This window comes from Haemaphysalis longicornis, unplaced genomic scaffold (genome assembly GCF_048455015.1).
Source record: "Haemaphysalis longicornis isolate Haplotype H1 unplaced genomic scaffold, Haemaphysalis longicornis Haplotype H1 scaffold_12, whole genome shotgun sequence".
NCBI lineage: Eukaryota > Metazoa > Arthropoda > Arachnida > Ixodida > Ixodidae > Haemaphysalis > Haemaphysalis longicornis.
In genome coordinates this window covers 26,104,709-26,128,427 of record NW_027526225.1, presented here as the reverse complement: position 1 = coordinate 26,128,427, position 23,719 = coordinate 26,104,709, and the positions used below count along the sequence as shown (strand labels likewise).

Sequence of the window (23,719 nt, the reverse complement as noted above, 5' to 3'; positions counted from 1 at the left end):
CAAAGTTACACAATGTTGGCGCCGGCATCATTTTAGGAAGTCGGATAAGCGCTTTGGTGGTGTCGTAAACTGCGGACACGGCTGGCGACCGTGTCTTCTCACCGTGCGACTACACAAGGCTTGAAGAAAGAACTACAGTGCGCATGCGCGGCGCCTGCTCAAATCGCGCATCGTTTCTTTTGCCTCGGCCCCAGTATCATTGTCCTGCTTTCCACAGTATAATTGGCGCTGGTCGGAATTCGATTCCGGTGGGCCCTCGCATCTGGCTGCCTCAGCAGTAGTTTCCAGTTAGCACAGATGACGTATTTCCGCGGACGCTTGATAAGCAGGGCTGATAGCGGACGGCTAGCTACCACGGCAAAATAGAAAAATGCGCCTAATAACGCTCGCGCGTGAATAGGTCAAAAGTTTAAATAGAAACCACTTTTCACCGCGGTGCCAGTGTGCACGAAGTGTTTAGCCTGTGTAGATTAGAACATTACCCCCAGAAGTTTACCTCAGCCCGACGTTCAGCAGTTACTTTTTCCCTTGGCTCATCTGTTTGTATTACCGGCATTTCCAAATCGCGATACATTGTTCTTCATCCGAACGCTCAACAAAGGTGGTCAGAGCTGCAGTACTTAATTTCTGATCCACTACATATACTGGCATCTGTTAACGTTCGATGCGCCTGGCAGAGAGACGAAGTGAGGGCATGTTTTCGCTATCATTTGAACTTGTCTTAATCTGACTCTTATAACTTCGTCAATTGCTCCTTAATGCTGCCGGGAAACCAGAGGTATTGCGTGGTTAACCTCCCTGTCTGTTCTTTTGCTTCCTCCTGATGTCCCCTTTCACCCCTCTTCCTTTAGTCCAAGTGGGATCATCGAGCTGTCGCATGCGCCCAAAGGGCTTCCGTTGCAACCTTCGGGTTGTCCCAATCGGACAGCGCGTCTAACGCTTTGCGCGCATGTACCGCTTCCAACAGACTGAAAGCACACTGAGAAAAGGCTTTATTTTCAGAACAATTTGCAACAAGTAACGAGATTGTATGAACGTTATATTGAACCTTTGAGTTGTTTAGCGGTCTTTTCTGCTGCCAGAGACATGAAAAAAAGACGCCTCGTAGAGTTGCACTTGACGTCCGTGGTAGCACCATTGACATGGGCGATTTCTCACTGACTTCTCGGGTGAGCAACGCCGATGATGCCACAGGCAATGATGCGCCCCGAATTGCCGGTCACACGGCTGTTGGGCGTGTCACCCTGGCCAAGGTCGTCTTCCATTGCATGGACCTGCAAAGGTGACGGTAAAGAAAGTGCGGGCGTCAGAAGCAATCTCCTCCCTTTCAGTATCACATCACGTTCCGGATACCATGATAAGCATCCAGGATGCATCAATACATTCATCAATACATCAGAACGACGCGAATCATGGTTGAATGTGACGAACGATCTGTTTACATTATTTACAAAGCGGTCATGACGGAGAGCACCCAGGCTGCGCCCGCGCACAGCTTCTGCGGCGTCAGGGCTGGAATCATAGGGTCATGTACTATTGCTCTCTCATCTTCCTCACCTAACGTTTCTGGTAAGCGTCGTTTTTAGCGGAGCATCCGCGCTCTCTGTTGGGACTTTGGTGTCGTGCACTGTGATCCGTTGGGATTAGCCAAACAAGACAGCCTTTTAAGGTGAAAGCCTCGAAAGCCTCACCACAGCACTAAAACGTCGCACCGAACTACCGGGTGTAGTACATCGCCGCCAACTGTCCCGCCTATTACTACTCCATGAACTTTATCACCACTTCACGATGATTTGTTTCAATCACCTCCCGTAATTTTTCCACGCCTCGACCATTCTCCTACAAAGTAAAACGCGTACACTACCGCTCATCTTCCTTTACCCGGTCTTTGATTCCTCGTACCATAGTCGAATATCTCCTCAAAAAGACAACGCAAAATTTCAGGAACCAATCCAAGATCTAATATAACGCTTTGCTACCATTCTGTGTTTGTTTCCCTTCTTTCAAAACAAGCGCTAATTTCTTTTCGCCCTATATTTTCCATTTTCCTTTTTTCTGTTTGTTGTACTGATCGGTTTTACATTCTGTTCGCGTTAGAATTTGAACCATTTGTATTGTATTCGTGTCTTTTTTTCATTGTTAGTATGTATGAATTGGCGTTATCGTTATTTTCAAGTTCACAATGCGTGTATATATTTGTCTTCTGTTTGAATATTTCCATTTTTGTTTGCTTTTCTCTCTGATTTCTTTGTTACTCTTATGAAATATATGTGCAAATGTAACCCCCCCGCGCCTTACTGAATACCCCCTCACTGGGGCCATTAGGGGCATTGTGAATAAATAAAATCAAATAAATTGCTCGTAAAAAGCGGCAAGTGACCATCATCGTCTCCGTCAACACGAATGGCGCCGAAAGTCACGGGGCATCGGGGCGGGAACTGCGCAGTGGAGCGGTTCCGTTGCTCCGCTTTCGCTTTCCTACCGGCCAGCAGTATTAAGCGTCTCTGCCGAATTTGATATTCTCCTTTCAAGCTTCGCCGCTAGTGTAAGGTGATAGTGTAAGGTGACTTAAATGGCGAAACCGGCCGCACTGGGTTTCTTAGGCGAGTTTTGCATAGTGTTTCTGTTTAAGGCGAATTTTCAAATGGTCTGTGAACCTTGCACGATCTCATTCCAGATCCGAGAGGAGGGTAAGGGCACTCTGCAATTCCCCAAGGTTTTCCCGTAAGAGTCATGTTTTATAAGGGAGGTGCGTCTTACAAAATCCCGGCAAGGAAGGAAGGATAATACAGTGCATGAAAGGCAGGGAGGTTAACCTGGTTACAGTCCGGTTGGCTACCCCACGCATGGGAAGTTGGGAAGGAGGGATTTAAAGAGAAAGAAAGGGTATTGAAAAGACGGGGAATAGAGCTTGAGGAGCAAGAAAAGAGAAATAAAAGGTAACTACAAAACCAAAACCATGGGCTATAATAAAGCCTAAACTGAACAGGTTAACAAACCAAATAACGAATGAAAAATTGTAAACGGTGTCTCTACAATTGTTCAGACAAGCCTGTGTCCTCTAAAAAAACGAAGTAATGGTTTTGTGACCTCTTGTAACTGTGATGGGCAACGCCTGCGACGCAAAACACTCTGCGCAGTTAATGGCTGGTTGTCGAGTTTCCGCAGTGAGGTTGAAAGGTGGACTCTCTTTGTTGACAACCGGGCGCAGTGACACAAGAGCTATTCTATTGTTTCGTTCATGGCACACACATCACAAACAGGGCTGTCAGTTGTGCCGATAGTTAAGGAGTAAGCTTTGGTAAAGGCAACACCTATCCACAGACAGCACAGTAGGGTGGCATGCGAGCGCGTCATGTTAATGTGTAAGCGGCGCTGCAGGTCGGGCCCGGCAGATTTCTCGCGCTGATTAAGGCAGTCTCGTTTTGAAGCCGCTTTCAGCCATCGGGGTGCAACTTCTAGGACACTTTTTATAAAGGTTCCCATAGAGACACTAAATAAGCTACGATTAAGAGTAACGGCACTTATGTATGCCGGCAGCCATTTTGGTGCCTGTAGAAAGAGTGGCCAGCTGTATGCGTCCAATTGCGGCCGACCTTGACGGGCGGAAGTGCTCCAGGGGCCGCTTGGCAACCATGACAGCTATGTTTACTTTTGCGAGGATTTCAATAAAGCACGCCGGTGCGGTATGGCCAGGCTCGGTTACGCTATCGTAGCTTATTTAATGGCTTTAGATTACGCTAGAGCCACTAAATAAGCTACGCTTTTCTAGTGGCAGTAGGATACGCTAGTTCACTGTCGTTCTTTCGAACAGCGGGAAGCGAAGCAGCCGTTTTCCGCCTTCCGAGGCCGTTTTAAACAGCCCATTACGGAGGAGGACGGCGTCGCTACTCGGTCTGGGGATGAAAAGCTCACTCTGAACGAGTCATACAGACATACTGCGGTCCGAAAAATCACGATTTACCCAAGAACGCACGCAAGCGGAACCACCGGGGCAACAAAATGTCAACGCCCATGGGTCTTCCGCGGTAAACAAGTCACGTGACGCGGTTCGACCAATGGCCGCTTCCGGCGACATACAACAAAGAGAAAAGAGTGCCGATACTCTGAAGCCTGGTCTAGTGGTTCTAGGGTGCTATTTTAAAAAAGCAGGGGGTGTGGGGGAGAGAGAAAGACCTTAAAAAAATTTCCCGTAGTAAGCGTCGTATTTTGGCATCGTGTGGATACACTCGTAAAGTGTGGGGAGGTGGGTGGCAGGGGTAACGCAGTGAACATCTCTAGTTTATGTTTTATTACAGGCGCCTGGCCACACCGGCTGGCCGCACAAGCGCCTGGCCGCATACTATCTTCCAAGCTAAGTGCGAGCTTCCTCTTTTAATCGTATGCCGCGCGGAGCAATCTTGTTTTGCAGGGAAGGGGTTTCACCTTATTAAATTGACTGTTCCTCCACCTTTCAAGAAACCATAGCGCGAAAGATGGGACGAAGGAACACAGTACAAGAAACAAGCGCCAGTTTGTTGCGCCTTCATCCCCCCTTTTGCGCTCTGGTTTGTTTAGTGTGTTCTACCAACCTGTCCACACAAAGCTCCCGCTGCTTGATATTACTTTACTGCTGGTGTTCCTAATCGAATTTCATGCATTTCGAAGGGTGAGTGGTCTGAGATGAATGCATGCAGAGCAAATGCCGCGAGATATCATTCGCAGACGCTCGACATTTTTTGAAGCTTGTATTTACTTCCTAATAATTGCGAGAGCCAAATTTCACTCTAACGTTATGTCTTTCGAGAACCGACACTAGTTCACCACGGCATCCTAAGTTCATCCTAAAACGGCCGATAGAATTCTCATGCAAGGAAAACTCAGTACCGTCTACATTCCTGGCCTTGGCCAAAGAGTCGCGTGTACCTAATTTGTTGCTTCTAGCCCGTTCCCATAATCATAAGGCATAGATCAAAAGTGCAGGCTCCTAAATCATTGCTAATTATTCAAGCCGCCATTCTTGCTAGTAGAGGTTATGATTAAATAAAAGCACCATTACTGAAGAATTTCTACAGAATGATTTTTACTGTATGTGCAGAAACGGGTCAGTCTAACTGAAGGATGCCTTATTAAATTTTTCATCGCTACACTTGATTTCTTTATTCAGAAACTTCATTGAGATAAAATTTGCGAGCTCATCGCAAGATGTTAAGTGTTTTAAGGTCTGCGCAGAACGGGGCGTTTCGTAAGGCCCGCGGACTCGCCAGTTGCTCCCAACGTGAAACATTCAGTGACAGCTTTGACGGGGTCGTGGTGTCAGTGTGCATCGAGCGCTGCTGCCCGTCCTACCCGAGGATACGGAAACTGGCCCATTCCTTCTACCTTCAACGAACAGCCTTCTGAGACGCCCTGCGATCTTTTGTCTTTATTTTCTTTCCCACTCAGTCACTCATCCTTTGTTACCGGTGGCCCTCCTTTTCCAGTAAATGTTCTACTCCTACAGTTTCTGCTGGTGGCACCTTCCTCACAGACAAAAAAATCCCAGCGAATTCATCTCACCAACACAAGAACGCTCCGAGGAAAAGTGAGGCTCGATAAAAGAGCTAGTACAATAATTCCGCCGCTGGATTACAGTACTTTAAATTATTCAATAAACCGTCGCTAAAAGGAACACACCAATCGAGCATAACGGGCCCATGCATGAATATGGGCAGTGGACTAGTAGTATGGCTATTAAAGTAACTAATACTCAATCTATACCAATTCAATTGATACTTCCCGCCCCTAAATCAAGTATGCCCATCAAAAAACGTAATTAGAATGCACAACTTCGTTTAGGTCGATAGTAAAACTTTCTCGACTAATGTTTGGTCATCTTCGGAGTGTTTTGTGCTGAATCTACAGCAAAAACAAATTCACTAGCAATACCCGCAAATGATAGCTTTCAACAGCTATCAGAAAGAACAACGTGAAACAATAACTGCAAAAGGGAGTGAGAAAAGGCTAAAATATTCTAGCCTTCGCTCACACCTTAATCTAACGGTGACAAAAAATCTTTTATTGGTAATATATTGTTACGGGAAGCAGAAGGGGACACTGACACATAGCTAAACACCTGGTTACATCATCCCGGGGCGCAAAAGCACCGTCTCTGTGCGAAAAAGTAGCTTCGGGGTAGTATGAATGTACGGTTTGAGGCGAGAAACGTGCATGACGTTGGTAGGAGGTACGCGGCCAGACGTTGACGAGCTCCCAGGCGTTGATGGGTGACGTCTGTGACTTGGAGAACGACGCGTTAAGGGCCGGAGTAGCAAGACAAAAATTTCTCGGATAGACCGACCCAGTGTGAAGAAGTTCACAGCAACGCGAGAGATCCAGGAGGAAAGTTGGTGGTATGGTGCGTCTGAAACGAGAAGTATTTTTGGGATACTTGGGACCCCGAAATACGGGTCTGGGCCAGCTGACGGGCCAGGCGAGCACGAGCGATAGCATCGGAGGCGTACTCAGTTGGCGAAGTGGTGGACGGGGACAGCTTCGTGCCGAGTGGCAGTGTGGGCTGGCGGCCGTACAAAAGCTAAAATGGCCAGAATCCAGCAGTGTCGTGGCGTGAGGAATAGTACGCGAAGGGGACGAATGGAAAAGCGAGGTCCCAATCACGATGGGTGTGACACTTGCATTGCCTGCATGTCGGTGAGCGTGCGATTGAAACGCTCCGTGAGGGCATTTACGCCTGTGCTACGTGGGACATGAACGAAGAATGTCGGCTATGACTTGCGACAGGAAGTACCGGCCGGGTCAACGAGCAGCTGCCGGAGCGTGCGGTAATGCAAAAGAACATCGTGGAGAAGAATGTTGGTGACATCAGGTGCAGAACTAGTGAGAAGGGCCCGATTGTTTGCAAAGCGGGCAGCGTAAACAGTTGCGACGGAAACCCTTTTGTTTCCTGATGTCGCGGAGGAAAAGGGGTCTAGTAAATCCGTCCCAACGCAAGAAAATGGTTCACTGGGCATGTCGAGTGGCTGGAGTGGCCCAGCCGGGGCGAGAGGCATTTCTTTGCATCGTTGACACGGGTCACACGCGCTGACGTATCGGCGACCCGATCTGTAAGGCCTGGCCAGAAGAAACGCCGGCGGACGCGATCGTAAGTGCTGTTTGCCTCAGGGAGTCTCGGTGGGCACGTCATGCAGCTGGTGAATCACCGAAAGACGAAGGTGTTCGGCACGACAAGTAGCAAACCAGGCACATTGCCACAAAAGTTCTGACGGTAAAGTACTCCACCGTGAAGCAGGTAGGTGTTCAGAGCAGGATAGGCCGATGGAGAGCAAAGATCATCCATGATCGCGCGCAAGGTAGTGTCGCGGCGCTGTTCATCAGCGATGTTAAGCAAGTCGAATATGGCTAGGACACTATCATCGTCGGTCCCCTGGAGATATGTATGTGCCAGTGTCCACTTCTGCTTCCCGTAGCAACACTTTAGACCCACAAGTTTACGAGATGCTTCGCCAGCTAGACATGGTCAGGTTTTAAAAAAGCAAAGGTCCGCTGTGCTGTTGCTCCCCAAGTATTCAAGAAGCGCGATGAACCGGAGAGGCTGTTTACAAATTTTAGCTTATTCAAATCGTTATTTATCTTATTTCAAGTATTTCAAGGCGTCATTAGACCGCTGTTTAAAATGTTGGCATATGGTTTGTATCGCTTCAATACTATAAACTTGCTCCTTCTGTTATTCATTAACATTCTTTCATATTTTACGGTTTGTCAGATGTGTCCACTTTCGTCACTCCCTCTACAATAAAGCTTCTCTTAGGTCCCCCTAAGGTTTTCTACCTTATGCGCATCGGTGTAAAGGAGGGAGTGTCCTTTACAGGAGACTAAAGCTTTCCTCCGGTCACAGCGACGATGGTTCACGTGTGATATTAGTGTTCAGATATTTTTACAAGACTGTTTACTGTCTTTGCTGGCGTAAGTGCAGATTTATTCTCCTGTGCTATTCTCTTGTTACGTCAACGTCTATTTTAACAGAAACATTGTGAATAACTGTTTACCGCTACATCGATCTTATTACAACCTAGGCAATACGTTTTCGAGTATGTGCATACACGAAAAAAAAAAATAACCAGCGTTCACCCATGGGGCCACCAGTGTTTGCCCAGTTATTTCCGGTTCCATGGCATTTCATATAGTGCTACGCTACATAATAACCACGCAGACATGCCCCCGAGATGTAATAAAGGCTTACTGGTGGAGAACGTACTGTCGGGAGCGAAAGTCTGGAATCTAAGCGAGCAGCCGCCAAAATGCATTGCAGCGTCACCCTGTGAGAGGGCCCTGCTGCCGAGGTAATGGCTGTGCGGCCTATTCTAACTGCACGCACCTTCCAGCGCTGCCATGTGTTGATACAGTGTTGGTAAACACAGAGACCGAACGGTAGCGCTTCTGCTGTTCATGTTTGGTATCGCGGTCACGGTGAGCGTATGAATTTGAGGTTGGTATTTTCATTCCGATGAAGCCGCGTTATCCGGCGCCGCTCCCACGCTCCTTCTCGCTACCGATGACCCCGCTTTCACACCTGTTTTTACCAACGTCACCACCGATGCTTCTTTCACAAATTGCGCAATCGGCTGTTAACTTCCGCAGCACCGTTTTTATGTGATTGCCAAGGATCAACAAAGAGCGAATGAACCTAACAACGACGAGACATGTAGCCGTCGCCGCCTCAAATTCTCCCTTGACGAGAAGCGGCGAATCCCTCCAGGATGAAGAGCATTTTTTCCCTTCGAACACCGACGTGAGCTCATAACTCCTCACCCTGAAAGGCTTTCCAAGAGCCATTTTCGTCGGTCTATTTCACGCCTAAGCACACGCCCATCACCGGTTGGCAGTTTATGGGTGCACGGGTTTGGGGAGGAAGGAGAGTTGGCGTGCATGCGCAGCTAGGTTTCATGCCGCTAGCGATGACGTGCCCGATGCTCAGGTGGGAGATCTAAACGCGGAAGCCTCACGGCACAATGCGACTGAGTTATACGATGCGGTCGAGCGGTTTTGGTTTGGGTTGGTGTGTTACATAAACAGTAAGATACCTACGACGTGGGGGAAACAGACAGCCACATGTTTGTCCGCTTGAATAAAGCACGATTGATTGATTGATTGATTGATTGATTGATTGATTGATTGATTGATTGATTGATTGATTGATTGATTGATTGATTGATTGATTGATTGATTGATTGATTGATTGATTGATTGATTGATTGATTGATTGATTGATTGATTGATTGATTGATTGATTGATTGATTGATTGATTGATTGTGGGGTTTAACGCGCCGACGCAACGCAGGCGATGAGGCGCGCCGTAGTGGAGGGCTCCGGATTAATTTTGACCACCTGGGGATCTTTATCGTGCGCCGAAATGTCGTACACACGGGCGTTTTTGCTTTTCGCCTCCATCAGAAAAGCGGCCGCCGCGGCCGGGAATCGAACCCGCGACCTCGTGCTCAGCAGCGCAACGCCTTAGCCACTGAGAGAATAAAGCTCGAGGCCTTCCAGCTTTGGCTCGCTATGGGACGGACGCATGTCGTTTGCTCGGAGGAACAATCGCGGGAATGGAAAGAGCGTCGGCCCAAACAGAAGCCCTAATGGACGCGAAAACAACCAAACGCCGCTCCGCCTCCCTTGCCGCACCAAGTTCCAGCTCGTCCAGTAGCTGCGAATGCTGCCTGGATGAACAGCAACTTCACCGCTTGGAACGCCGACGTAAACCAATATTTCTGGCCGGGCGTGAAGGGATTTTATAGCGACATTTTCGACGGCGTCTTGCGCGCTCATAACCGATGGCTGGTTTATGCGGTTTACGCACGCACGGGTAGGTGGTGAAGGAGGGGAAGGGGGGCCGTGCACACGCTGCTATAGGTTTCATTCCCTCACTGAGAAAATTAGTACACAAGGGATATTTACAGTGTTCCTTTATTAAAAAATTCATGGATGCTTGGTTTTTCGATAGCAAATGATATTCTACGTCTACTGCAGAAAACCGCCGCCTGCTATTGCCCGCGCCACTTCCACGTGGCATATGAAAAATCACGTGACAACAGAAACGAAAGATGATGTCCTTAAAGATTTTGGCACGCACCCACAAGGGGGATTGGCCAGGGCTAAATCGGCTGTTCCACTGGCTAGGTTCCACGTTGTGCTTGGAACACACGTGCAGCACGGCCACGCCGTTCTATAGACCTTTAACTCGGCCTCCTCTATTCACGCGTGTCACCGCCGTACTGCAGCGCAGGCATCGAGGAACCCGGCCTGTAGCAGTCGAACGGGGTAAATTCAAATCTCCTTCAGCAAACCCTTGGTGTGTGTACCTTGGCATGAGTGCGACGATACGGGAACAGCATGAGAGGTGAGCGGGAAAGCAAAAGGGGGCATTTCCTTGGCAAATGTCTACAAAGACCATCTTTTGACGACATTTGCAACGAAAGGAGCAGATACGCGGCCATTTTTTTTCTTCGGCGTGCGGGCGCAGTAGCCCAAGCCCTGCCATGTTCGTGGCACTTCGGCCATGTCCGTGCCCATTTCCAGTGTTGCCAAGCGAAGAAATTGACAGCTAAACTTTTCAATGAATACCACCTATACTGTCCAAGCTGTAGTGCCAGCTGATAAGGTCAATGCGCTGCCCCAGAAAAGGTGTACCGCTCGTCGATTCGAGTTGTAAATCCAAGATAGGGCAACGCACGCAAAAACGCTAGTAGCTTTTCTGCGCTCTCTTAGCTACTGCTTTTCCAAAAGCGCTAGCCTAGCAGTCGTGACGAACATAACCTTCGGTATGGCACTCGCGTTACGTCAACAAAGTAAGCGAATGGTACAATGGAACGGTGATCTGTTGGTCTTGCGGAATTTCACCATTTCTTTTTTGCATGAGGTTCACAAAACTACGTGATCCAGTAGTGATCCAGACGACATATGTTTAGCGTAAACCGGGCATGAACCAACACCGCGAATCAGCGCAGCGAATAAACTGTAACGCGAAACCCTTCGTTAAACCCAGCTGGCCAGCTGTGGTTACTATCGCATAAGCGTCTTTAAATATGGGTCCAGCAATGAAGTCGCCTCAGAGGTATTATGGTGAACCTCCGCTTCCTAATTAATGAAACCAGTCAGCCCTATGCTGCGGGCGCTACGATAGAGCCAATCCCAAACGAATCACAATCCTTCATTTTAATCCTCTATTCCAAATAAATTCGGTAGACTGAAACTTAGTCCGCAAGTAAACGTGATACAAAAGACTAGTAATTGGTAACTAACATTGCTGCAATCACACGTATAGTGTGCATTAAGAACGCTGTCTCGACTCAAGCGTTTCCTATTCAGTAAAAAAAACCAATAGCATACGTTCAGCCCCACCACGCCTTCATACACGGAGCTAGAAAGACTCGTAGTCAAGAAAAAAACGCGTATTAAGGACATTAGCAGAAATTAAGAGGAAATGGATGTGGGCAGGGCATGTAATGCGAAGGCAAGATAACCGTTGGTCATTAAAGGGGCACTGACACAAAATTTTGAAGGCGAGATAACTTCGGAGATAGATTGGTGGGAACACATATACATCATCTGCAAAATATCAGCGGTGAATACAGCCTAGAACATATTTAAAATCAATTTTGAAGTGTGCGAAACGCAACCGAGCGGCCAGCAGAGGACCACGCGCAAGTGTAAATAAACAACATCCAAACACGTCACGAGTGTGTTTGCCGCTTCCGCACTGCCGGCTCGCCGCTCGAATCGGAGGGCCGGAGGGCGGAGCTTCTGCTCTCGAGAACGAACGACCCGATCGTTGGCGGCGGAGGCGCCGTGATCGCCGTGATTTCGTCAGCTCATCGGGCAGCTGGCCGCGACCAAAGTTCTACAGCGATTCCAGGCACTCTGTTTCTATAACTGTTTATTACCATTGGATGCGGAAACGCGCCGGAGGCACGAAAAGGCCACTGAGCAAGCCGCACGGTCGCTGTGCAGGCGGCGGCCACGGCCGCGAAGTGGCCCACGCCGGCGCAGGTAGCTCGAGTGATAGCTTGTTACCGCTGCACGAAATTGTCCCCAAGTCCCGACCATGGTGGCTTACATGAGAAAGGAGTTAATGATGCCATGGCGGGTTGCATTAAAAATTGTCATCTGCACCGCTTATGAGAGCGGCACTTGAATATCCGCCGCAGTGCTAAGCCGAACACATCTGTAGGCGGACCTGTAGGCAGACCGGCCGGCTGCTCCCAGCGCGCGTCTTGCCACCCACCGTCTCGAGCGTCGCGCGTCGTTCGTTAGCCGCGGTAGCATTTGCACTCGCAGCGCCTGCGTCACATCCACGGTCGCTTTTTAATTAGGCGCTTCTTTGGCGCTCTTTGCCCATAGTCGGCCTTGCGCCAATAAAACCCAACTATCATCATCATTTTTAATTAGGCGCCTCACGAGATCAGTACGGGGGGGTATTCGCAGAAACTGCCGTCGATGCGGATTCGACAGTGCTACGGCGGCTCTGCTCTGTAACTGTGATATCCCTCCCACGGTCACGTGGTCAGCTTTGTTCACACAAAATCCATCGTTTCGCGGCACTCGCTGAAACCGAAACTGCGACTGGCCGCATTGAAAATGCCTCTAATTAAACAACCGTCGCACGCTGAAGCAAATGAGGTTTCTACAGGTTATAAGTAGGTCACTAGCTACTTATCGCAACAAAAAAAACAAGATGCAAAATTTTTGTGTCAGTGCTCCTTTAAGGGTAACAGCGGATCCTTGGAGAAGGCAAGCGTGGCAGGGGCGGCAGAAAGTTAGATGGACAGATAAGTTCAAGAAGTTTGGGGGGATAAAGTGGCCGCAGTTAGCACAGTATAATTGGAAATTAATGGGAGAGGCATTTGCCCTGAAGTGGGCGCAGATAGGAGGAGGATGATGATGATGCTACCGATGATGATGAATCCACAAGGCGACTTCATTCAGTGTGTTCAGGGTTGTGAACGGTGTCTTGAAAAGATCACTTACAATGGATGACCGGCCGATGATGGAGTTTGGTCCATTGAGGGAAACCAGATGATCGTTGACGGTGAAGAAGACCTCGCCGCGGTAGTCAGCCTCCACATTTCCGAGGTCGCCAACGTGGCGAACAACGTCGATGCGTCCTCCGTGCCAGCTGCCACGGCCGACGTCAAAGTGCGGACCTGTGGTGGCGCAGCCTGGGGAACGGTACTTGCCATAAATTCCCTTGCAAACATCGGACACTCGTCGCCCGTCTTTTTGAGCGCTTTTCCCATCAAGATGAGTCATTAGCAACTCGCCAAACTTTCCGTTTTGCTGCATTACACATCACAGCGCCAGGGGCTGGGAGTACGAGAAGCTTTTAGAGGGAATGGACAATGAAGGTGAGACGACTGTAAAGGTCCTATTACAACTTACCCCTTAACAAAGCAATGCCAAAAACTGCTAGGCTAACCATTAAGAATGACAGAATGAAATATTTACAAAAGCTGAAGAGTGTAAACAGCAATCTACGAGCGACAATTGAGCTGTGTAGACCACTGCATATGTTTGTGGTCTGCACTTAATGCATACGTCATGTTATAGACAGTCTTCTGGTTCCATGAGGCTACAGTAGAAATGGCGTCATACAATGGCAGTCCGGGCTTCAAGGGGCGTTTGGGAGAGGGACAGTCACGGACTCAGTGCTGATTCCACTCAGTGCCGAGTTGGTTAACCCACACTTCAAAACTCCAGCTAAGAAACAAACATTTTTAGTCAAAGGTCTCAAACAAAGCTTGACATCAGATCTTGGATATTAACGGGCGCCGGAACCTCGACACCCGCACCATTGCGTTTTTATTCAACTGAAAAACGGCCATTGCAGCCAGGGTCGAACCCGCGACCTTGGGCTCAGCAGGACAATGCCTTAGCCACTGGGCCACCACGGCGGGTAGATAACGGTCAAACCCTCAGACAGGTTAGTGTACGCTTCACATCACTCGGTCCCTATAGGGACTAGGGTAGAGCATGCCATCGATAGATCACGTAATTATCTCACTGCCTTCGAGTTAATGAAAATTGTTAGGCTAGTTTGGTACATTTCTACAGTTACCTATATGAATATGGCACTAAACAGAATAAAGACAAACGGCATATATGGGTGCCAAATTCTGTGTTGGAAGTTGGCGCCCGTATATGCCATTAGTGTATTTATTCCCAATTCTACCTTCGTGCAGGTGAGGGCTTCCCTGACCAGCCCAGACACAGAGCACCCACGTGACATGAGATTCCATTGCGCGCGCTATTCTTTTGAGCGTCTGATGAAGGAAAGGAACTCTGCGCTCTCCCTCTGTGGCCTCGATGTAGATTACTGAGTATTGGCGCTGACGGCTTGGGTTCAAGCCCCAGCACGTCGATCTCTTAGGTTTTTTGTTTTTTTTTATTGCTTATTTTTCCCTAAATTGTTTTTCTATGCTCGAATCTACGAGTTGTTTTTATAAACGCGATTTATAATAGTGATTTTATAATGGTGTTTTAGGTTGCTTTAGGGTTGGGGCGCGACCAATCACGGCATTTAATTACCGTTCTGCATCGCGCGAACAGACATGTCGCATGGGGGCTCTGTGCAGCGAAGCGTTTGCAAATACGCGACCCCGGATGCGTATTGGCGTTTCTTAGTCAATGCAGCCAAGCGACGCGAGGCGCAATCTAGGGGCATATTTGAAGCTATGTCCACGTGCATGTGGCCCTCAATTTAATGCTCAGAAGCGGCCGCGGTGGCCGCTTTTCTGATGGAGGCGAAAAGCAAAAACGCCCGTGTGTACGAGATTTCGGCGCACGATAAAGATCCCCAGGTGGTCAAAATTAATCCGGAGCCCTCCACTACGGCGCGCCTCATCGCCTGCGTTGCGTCGGCGCGTTAAACCCTACAATCAATCAATCGCTCTGAACCGCTTGGTCTCGTACTGTACATGTATAGTTCCGCTCCTGCGAAGCAAACATCCTAACCTGGGTTCAAATCCCGGTACTGCTTTTTGCTTACATTTTCAAGGGTTTGTCATATTTGAATATTAACATTTGTTATTACGCATATAATCTATTTATGACATCTTTATGCATTACACATGGGATTTCGGATATTTTCGTTGCCTTTTGGTCAGTTTCAGCTTCTGCTTGTACGTTTTTGCGTCTTTTCCCCTTTTAGGTCGGTTTCGGCTATTTCTGCTGAATATTTTTCTACGCCGTGGTTTTCAGCCATTGCAGGTCCGTTCTGGCTGTTTTTTTTTTTATTTAAGTTCGGGTGGGTTTGTATGCTTCAGGTACGTTTACGGTGTGATATAACCTTCATAAGCAAGCTCAGGTGACGGCTGGCTGTACTGGCAAGGAAACGCATATACGCGACCCGGATACCCAGCTCAACTTGGTGACCCGAGCAAGGACATCCCGCCTAAGGGAAAGAATTCCGGACTACGGATGCCTTTCACGGGGCGCGGCCCATACATTGGCCTCTCTTTGATAAATAAAATAAATATGTCGCTCTCTGTCTTTGTTCTTAGTCTTCGTCTGTTTAGCGCCTATTCCTTTTATTGCTTCAATCGGACCGACCTCACTGAAACAGTGGCACGCAAGTGACGTTGAAAGCGCGCTTAATTGTGGCCTTTACAGGCGTGCGACGACGCCCGACCTGTGTATAGCTAAGCTTAGAAAACGAACCACTCCTGGCGCTGCGGCTGGCATTCGTCTGTCGACGTATGTAAATCCCGAGGCATCCGCGGTAGCAAAATTGGCACGCAAAATAGCGTGACTCCATTGTACGAGTTGTTCGTCGTCGTTATAAATTACCACAAGGAAAATTGAGAAAGGATTAACTTCAATTCGAATACGCGCGGCGGTTTGGACACGACTTCCGGCCATCATTTACTTCTTTCTGAGGCAGGTAGCGAAAAATGGCTAGTGAAGGTGTTCGATACTTTCGGTGCTTGTAGCCTTAGAGAGCTAGACATATATATTTTTTATTCGTCGAGCAGAGGCCTAATGAATGGGCCTTGCCCTGTGAAAGGCATCCCCAGTCCGGGATTCCTTGACTTGACTAGCTGCCCTTGCTCGGGTCACCAGATTGATTGATTGATTGATTGAGGGGTTTAACGCGCCGACGCCACGCAGGCGATGAGGCGCACCGTAGTGGAGGGGTCCGGATTAATTTTGAGCACCTGCGCCTTTAACGTGCGCCGAAACCTCGTACACACGGGCGTTTTCTGCTTTTCGCCTCTCTCAGGGGTCACCAGATTGAACTGTGTATCCGGGTATGGGCTGGAGAGAAAACCCTCCACTGCTCGAAGGTTAGCTTCCAATGTATTAACACCTTCGCTGGTATGGCTAAAGAAAATAAGGGCGCTGACTCGTCGAAGCTTTTGTTCTCCGTAGACTAACGCGCAGTAACAGCGCCATCTTTTTTGAAACACGCTTTCTTTTTTTTTTTTCATTTGGGTGATAAAGGCTGCTAAAGGTTGGGATAAAGGAGGCAATGCTTTCAATGCAAATATGCTAGAAGAACTTTTCTATATACTTTGTTGCTCTGTACCATCTCCGTTACCCACCTGATTTATTTAAGCGACCGAAATACTGTTTCTCCCGACAATAGAAATAACACTATACAACATAAGAATTGTCTGCAAAGGTCCTCTTCGGTTTAGCATGGTGCACATGAGGAGGTTCGCCGGTGAAAGCAAGGGAGGCCGGACCTACCTCTCGTTAGATCTCCTCGAAGGTGAATGTGGAAGCCATGAAGCCCCGGTGACAGACCGGTCAGGTCCCCAGTTATGACAACCGGTTTGTCGGGATCCTGCAACATAGCGATTAATGCTTGTAATACTTCTAAACATCCAGAGTGTTAGCACGAAACATCGTACAGTAACATGCATCGCTAGACGGGAGCATTCGTCAAGCACGGACATAAAAGTTTTTTTTATGTGAACAAGGCTTTGATTCATTAGTTTATCTCGATTAATCCATTACTAAGTTCATCATTGTGACAGACACACTTAGCGTTGTACGTACATTATCATTCCAAAGGTGTCCCAAAACTCATGTCGTCAATCTCGTTTTTAAATCTTTGATTTAAGCATACGCATCAAACCTGAATGGGGCCGTCTGCTGGGTTCAAGAACGCTGTCAATGAGTTGGCTGATGAAAGGGCCGCTGCTGCTGCACACAAGAACACTCAAGGCATAACAGTACCCTACATTGACCTCAAACCACACATCAGATAACACCTGCGTAAAACATGGCAAACACTGGGGTGAACAGACAGACAACAAGCTACATGTAATAAAGCGACACTTTGGACGATAAACAACCAACTCACAACGACGCAGAAGTGACCTTAGCAAATGAACAACTATCCTTTCGTGCTATTTGTACTCATTCGGTCTTGCGCCATGAAAATCCAAGCATAATCATAATCGAATTATCGATTGATTTATTAATTTAAGTACTGAATATTTGACACTCGAGTTATAGTTTTCAGCCCTTTGGAAGAATACGTTTCGGTCAAGCATACCTGAGGCACCTTCATGAAATCACAATTTCAGAACAGTGCAGTCTAAAGTTTCAACGAGCAGCCGGGCTTTGAGGGATCCGGAAGTGGTATATATCGTTAACATCTGGTATGCGAGAACGTACCGTGGCTGGTGAGCCAGTCTGCGTTTGATCCCCTTGTGTTTGGCAGCGGACAGTGATAGAGTAGCACAAGCGGCCCGCTAGGGCCTTCATGAAAGCCAGGAGGTGTTCCATACCCTCGCTCCGTTCTTGAAAAGGTAAAGATGAAGAAGGCTTATTTCCCCATTTATTACATGGGAAAAGCTGAGGAAGAAAGCTGCCAAAGCAGCTTGACGGGCCCGCTTTGGTACATGAAGAAGTTAGCATATTAAACAGGAACGCGTAGTTGCAGGCAACTGCAGCAACCTTGGTACACACACAAACGAAAAGAGTGCGTGAAAGTGTATACGATTTCCCGCATGACAAACTCCGTAAAGTTCGTGTTCAGCCACTGCGTAGTACAGGTCCGCGCAGAAGTAAACGGAGCACGGGAGCGGTGGCCGAACTGCATCGCTGCGCCGCGTATGGACGCCGACGGGAAACATGGAGCGCCGGTCAAAGAGTGTGTTCGCACTGCCCCCGCCGCCATATCTGATATGTGTAATCGCCGCTCTGCTGGCCTGTCATGCTCGGCGAGATGGTCTTCAAAAGGCAGCGCTGGGCTATAGAGGGGCGCTGGTTGCTTTGCCGCTCGCAGGCATCAGCTGCGACCGAATCCGCTGCTCATGAGCTGGACGAAGCTGCGCGCGCCGGGAAACATGCCTTGTTGCGCGCTGTGAAGGGCGGCATAAAATTTTAGGCCGCTGTGGTTTTGCATAGCATGCCATTGCGATATAAATGTAAGCGGGCAACAAAATTGCCATGTAAAATATAAAAAGCACATTCACAGACATTCTCGTTGTTCGGGCAAAAAATCTCGCTTACGAGATTTCTTCTTTAATTTCGGGGTTGTCCCAACTTATTGCTCCCGGTCAGTCCAGGTATCCTCTCAAGAAAGGGAAATATAAAAAGTCCATGAGGTGGAAATTCTGTATTAGAGAACATCGTAAAGAATAGGTACAATCGTTGCCTGCTATTACAGCGGGCCTCTTACAGCGGTCCAATATCGTGCGCCAGTTTTTGCCCGGCCGCTCCTCGCCACTCCTCGCCGCTGCCACTGCCGCGGCGGCCCGGCTGCAGCTTTTTCACGTGAGAAGGGTGGCTTTCCCGCACGACCTGGACCTCAAGATGGCGGATGGACGCGCAACTCTGCTCCCCTAGGGGAGCTATATACAGGAACTCTAGTTCGGCCACCGCTCCCGTGCTCCGTTTGCATCTGCGCGGACCTGTACATAGCAGCCCGAAAAAAAATTCACAGCATATCCACGGGGTGAATGATGATGAGTGGGCGAAGCTCCTGAGGGGAAATCATCGGTAAAACCGTGACTCTTCAGTGAAAGTTCGCCCACTACATCTGTGTCCGAACGTAACGTCTAGAAAGTCTCGCTTAAACCGCGCGTCGGCACCTTGGGGCTGAGCTCGCCTGATGCGTTTTGCAGACGCCTCACGAGCTCTCACTGCATCGGGGTCTGCCTGCCGATACGCGCGCTTTCTCGCCGCTTCCCGTTCTCTGACGATTTGGAGATCCTCCTCGCGCCGCAGCCGTGCCGCTTCGCGTACGGCAGGGTCCTCGCGCCGTTGCCGTGACGCTTGGGCCTCTCGTTCTCGAATGCTGGGATCTTGGCGGCGTCGTCGCGCAGCCAGACGACACGCTTCGGCCTCCCGCTCTCGTACGGCAGGATCTTCGCGGCGGCGTCGCGCAGCTTCACGGAGCGCTTCTGCCTCGCGGGCTCGCACATCTGCAGCCTTATCCATCGGGCGACTCCGAGCGCGCGCCAACAGCAAACGGATTTTATTACAACGCTCCCCGCCATCTAGTAAACAATCCAAGAACTAAACTAGAGGTAGCCACGCCATCTAGTAAACAATCCAAGCGCATCTTTTCATCATACAAGTACCGCCATCTAGTAAACAATCCAAGAACTAAACTAGAGGTAGCCACGCCATCTAGTCAACAATCCAAGAACTAAACTAGAGGTGGCTACATACATACGTCGAGGATGGACAGACCCACGCCCTAAGGAGCTTCGCCCCTAAAAAAATACCCACAAGAAAAAGCTGATTTGGCAAGCTGTGTCGGTAATAGCGGTCGTATAGGCAAAAATAAAGAAACGCACCTTAAACACCCTGATCTGTTGACTCGGCAACCTGTGTCACGCTCACCCTGACAATAATTTGCACCGCAAAACTTGCAATCTTTAGACGTAAACATAACAACAACAACGAAAATCCGCACATGTAAAATGGTGAAGGACAAGCACTAACAGACATGTATTCTGAGCTCTCCTAGGAAAATTTTACCTCTGATTTACATTCTGTGACTAAAATTTAAGACGCGGAAACATCTTATAGACACTTTAAAAACCGCCACCCGTGAGACAATTAGCCACCTACCAGTGTTCCGAGGTTCAGCTAGCATAAACAGGTTTATTGCCCATTGGTCGGCCAGTGTTCCGGCATTATTTTACCCCTTTTATCTCTTGTGTACGCATGAATTATTTTTATGCAGTACATGTCAAATATCTGTTCAATGTTATACAATTCAAGTAAGTGAGCCGATTGTGAGTGGAGCGTACAACTTTTTTTCTGTGAAGAAAAATTTTTTTACCACAGTGGTGGTTATCCACACCAAGTCAGCATAGTTCGAATGGAACATGAGTAACGAATTATATAACAGAAATCTAACTAGTTTCTCGTAAGTTACGGTGCCGGCTGATGATTGCTGTCACTTTTGAAAGCTTACAGACAACTTCACTCACATATTCATCCCAGGTTAAGCGACTCCTAGAACACGCCCAATACTTAATTTGTACCGGAACTTCTTTGGTGTCACAACCTAACCGTACATGAGTAGGAATCGCACCTGCTTTGTTTCGCGGTCGAAGGATCACCGCTTTTGATTTGTGTTCATTTTAGCTTGTTCATTTCAGACCAACGTTGCACTATGTTTAGTGCAATGTCGAATTCTTTAGTGGTATCCTTAACAAAACTAGAGAAAAACAACAAAATTACGTCGTCTATACTGCAACTTTCGAATTGATACTAAGATGTACTACAACGTCATTAATATACTAGTTGAAAATAAGCGGCCCTAAAATGCTGCGTTGCGGCCCGCCTGCAAGTAAAAAGCACTGTGAATAATGACTATGCTTGGGTGTTAATGGTGCAAGGCTAACTAAGGCTTGATAGTGACTTGAGCAACCAATAACCCCAATAAGAATTGCAGAAGGCGTAGCAGTGAAATTCGATGCATGCACGCTGCCTCTGGCGCGATAATGTTTTCGGGGAAGGAATTAGAAGTTATCTCGTATAGCACACGCAATGCTCAGGCACAGACATCCTCAATGGTGTGGTTATGCTTGTGATAGCGCTACCTTAATCACTGCCTCAGGAAACACGTGAACGCGTTGCTTATAGCACTATCAAAGCATTCTAGCTACGCCGCGAGAAACTGGTGCGCTTGCGCAGTTGGCACGCGACGGCGCTGCTCCTTTTTCACGCGCACCCCGTCATGCCTTCGCTCGTGAACCGCATCGCTCGCGTGTAGGCGCGTGCTTTCAGCGCTGAATTCTTCTGACCACGCTAACTTGCGATTCGTCCTAAATAAGGCTTGCGATATTCGGCGAAAGGCAATATTTGACTAAATGGAGGCACCCCTGCATCAAGTGGACTTTTTGTGCCACTTTTCCACTTATTTTTCGTCTTTTACTTGTTCGAGGTAAAATCCTTAGCAACTGTGCTTGTTAAAAAGCACTACGGCGAAGCTGCGTAAATAAGCGAACCATAAAGAGACAGCAGCGCGTCACTACAGCACTTCTTTTGTTCCGAATGTAGCGCAGTCAAGTATTTCCTTTCACCACGTCCGCAGTTCTTTTGGGCCTTGTTCCGAGTTTCGAAGCCTCCTAAATTAATTCCAGAATAGGAGAAATTTCACTTTGCTAACTACTTTGTCTGCCGCTCATGCTTTCCTTATTCTGTCCAAAATGTTACAATTAGGCCTGCATATTAAGTGCGGGGACGGGAGTCTTGTGAGACGTGCACCGCCAAGGAGCTCAAGTACCGTTTCTGGTTTAAATAAAGGTTAATACATTACCGCACTACCAGGAACCGGTAGCAGGCGAGGCGCTGGCGCTCCTGTCACGCAATAAGGACGGATATTAAGGATTTTTCGCGCACTCAACTCTGAAGTTAGCCGAAACGCCGTTGGCGTGCGCTGCTGGACTCAAGAGTCCCATGCCTGCGTGTTAATCATTACAGACATGCGCTTCCTCGTTCGCCGAGACATGAACATAGCGTGTGACCATGCATTTGCGCCTTTGTTCTTCTTGGCGACAGTCCCATTTGCTGCTGTTCACTGTTTGCGCCCCTACTTCGCCTCTAGCACAGACTCACGTAGCCGCTGCCATGATTTGAAGCGCAACTAAAAGTACCGACGAAGAACAGAGTAGACGAGACAGGCGCTAAAAACGAGCTACTGTCTCGTCTACTTTGTTCTTCGTCCGTATTTTTTTTTTGTTGCGCGCCTGTCTCGTCTACTCTATTCTTCGTCCGTGTTTTTTTTGTTGTTGTTGTTGCGCTTCAAATCATGGCTACCATTCACCAACTAGCCCAGCAAGAACTCCTCGCGTAGCAGCTGTAGGTCGAGCAATTATCGTGCTAAAATCTACACACGCAAACACGGATGCGCCACTCACCTCCTGGTGGAAGTTGAGCACGCCGGTGACGTTTCCCCCTTCGGACTCGGTGAGCACGCAGATGGCGTCGGTCACCACGGGTTCCTCCATTCGCCGGGCCAGCAGGTCGTAGTCCGAACCCAGAATCAGGGCTTCGCTTAACCCCGTCGAAAACGTGAGGAGTGCAACGCGGGTCACGAGAACGAGCAGCTTCGACGCGACGAGAGCAGCGGCCATTTCGTCTCGTCGTCGTCAAACTGTGCCGACTCTTCGCGGCTCTTGGTTTCCAAGAAATTTGAAACCACGCAGAAAACTCGGACGCTGTCGATATTTACTGATAACAAAGAGACGCTCGAGGGGTAGTCGCGCATGCGCCGATGGCGTTCTTTCCCGAGGCCAAACGTGATGCTACGAAGGCTACGAAAGCTCGTTCTGAATTTCGTTGATTTGCATCGAGCGTGACGAGGCAGCCAGCGGCCGTCTCGGAAGCGCGACAGGAACCACACGGCACGTGCGCCACTAGGCAAGTTTTATCTTCGAACGACGGCCTTCTGATTTTTCCAGGGCCTGCGAATTGATTTTATGGCGCAATAGCATGCAGAACTAAAGTGAGCCTTTGGGAAGGCAGTCTGGGAAACAAACAACGCAATAAAACTGCCCGGGAGCTCATGGCGTGTGGTACAAACATGAGGATACTTCCGATTGATTCCTACTAGAAAGGGCGATGTTATTTCGTTAGCCATGGTGACATATTCCTATGATCCTGGGAACTGTTGTTTGAACAAAAATTAACGAGCACCATCAAGTAATCGTAATGTGACGTTCACCTATTAGCTGAAAACATTGCGACGTCACCAACCGGTGTTGTATCTGCGGCGAGAATCGGTGGCTCAGTAGCTAAGGCGTTGCGCTGCTGAGCACGAGATCGCGAGTTCGATTCCCGGCCGCGGCGGCCGCTTTTCTGATGGAGGCAAAAAGCAAAAACGCCCGTGTGTACTACATTTCGGCGCACGATCAAGATTCACAGGTGGTCAAAATAATCCGGAGCCCTCCACTACGGCGCGCCTCATCGCCTGCGTTGCGTCGGCGCGTTATACCCTACAATCAATTGATCTATCTGCGGCGAGAATAAACCGTTAATGCGGCGATGATGTACACGTTCTCTATCGCAGGCTTTGCTTCCGATGGAACGGAGCAGATTCTAAAGATTTTGTCGCAGAAGCAGTGGGAATGAATGAACGAATGAAACCACGTTTATTCTCCATTATAATGTGCCGAAGGCACTGCGGTTGGAAGGAAGACGGTGTTATAGCAGAGGGAAAAGGTAGGGCTGCCTTCGTTTTATTAATGGACGTTTAGGAGGCAGTGAAGT

At 48.6% G+C, this 23,719-nt stretch overlaps 2 protein-coding genes across 2 annotated transcripts in view; both read right to left on the bottom strand.

Annotated features, from left to right (window-relative positions):
- The window catches only part of LOC144161898 (uncharacterized), a 65,156-nt gene that overhangs the window by 13,350 nt on the left and 28,087 nt on the right, over window positions 1-23,719 (bottom strand). The gene's annotated exons all lie outside the window — the stretch shown is intronic.
- On the bottom strand, window positions 975-22,698 carry LOC144162507 (superoxide dismutase [Cu-Zn]-like). Its single transcript, XM_077693071.1, has 4 exons — window positions 22,369-22,698; window positions 16,724-16,820; window positions 13,004-13,194; window positions 975-1,274 (listed from the first exon to the last, which is right to left on the bottom strand). The coding sequence occupies exons 1-4, from the start codon at window positions 22,582-22,584 to the stop codon at window positions 1,155-1,157; spliced, it is 624 nt and encodes a 207-aa protein (XP_077549197.1). The 5' UTR covers window positions 22,585-22,698; the 3' UTR covers window positions 975-1,154.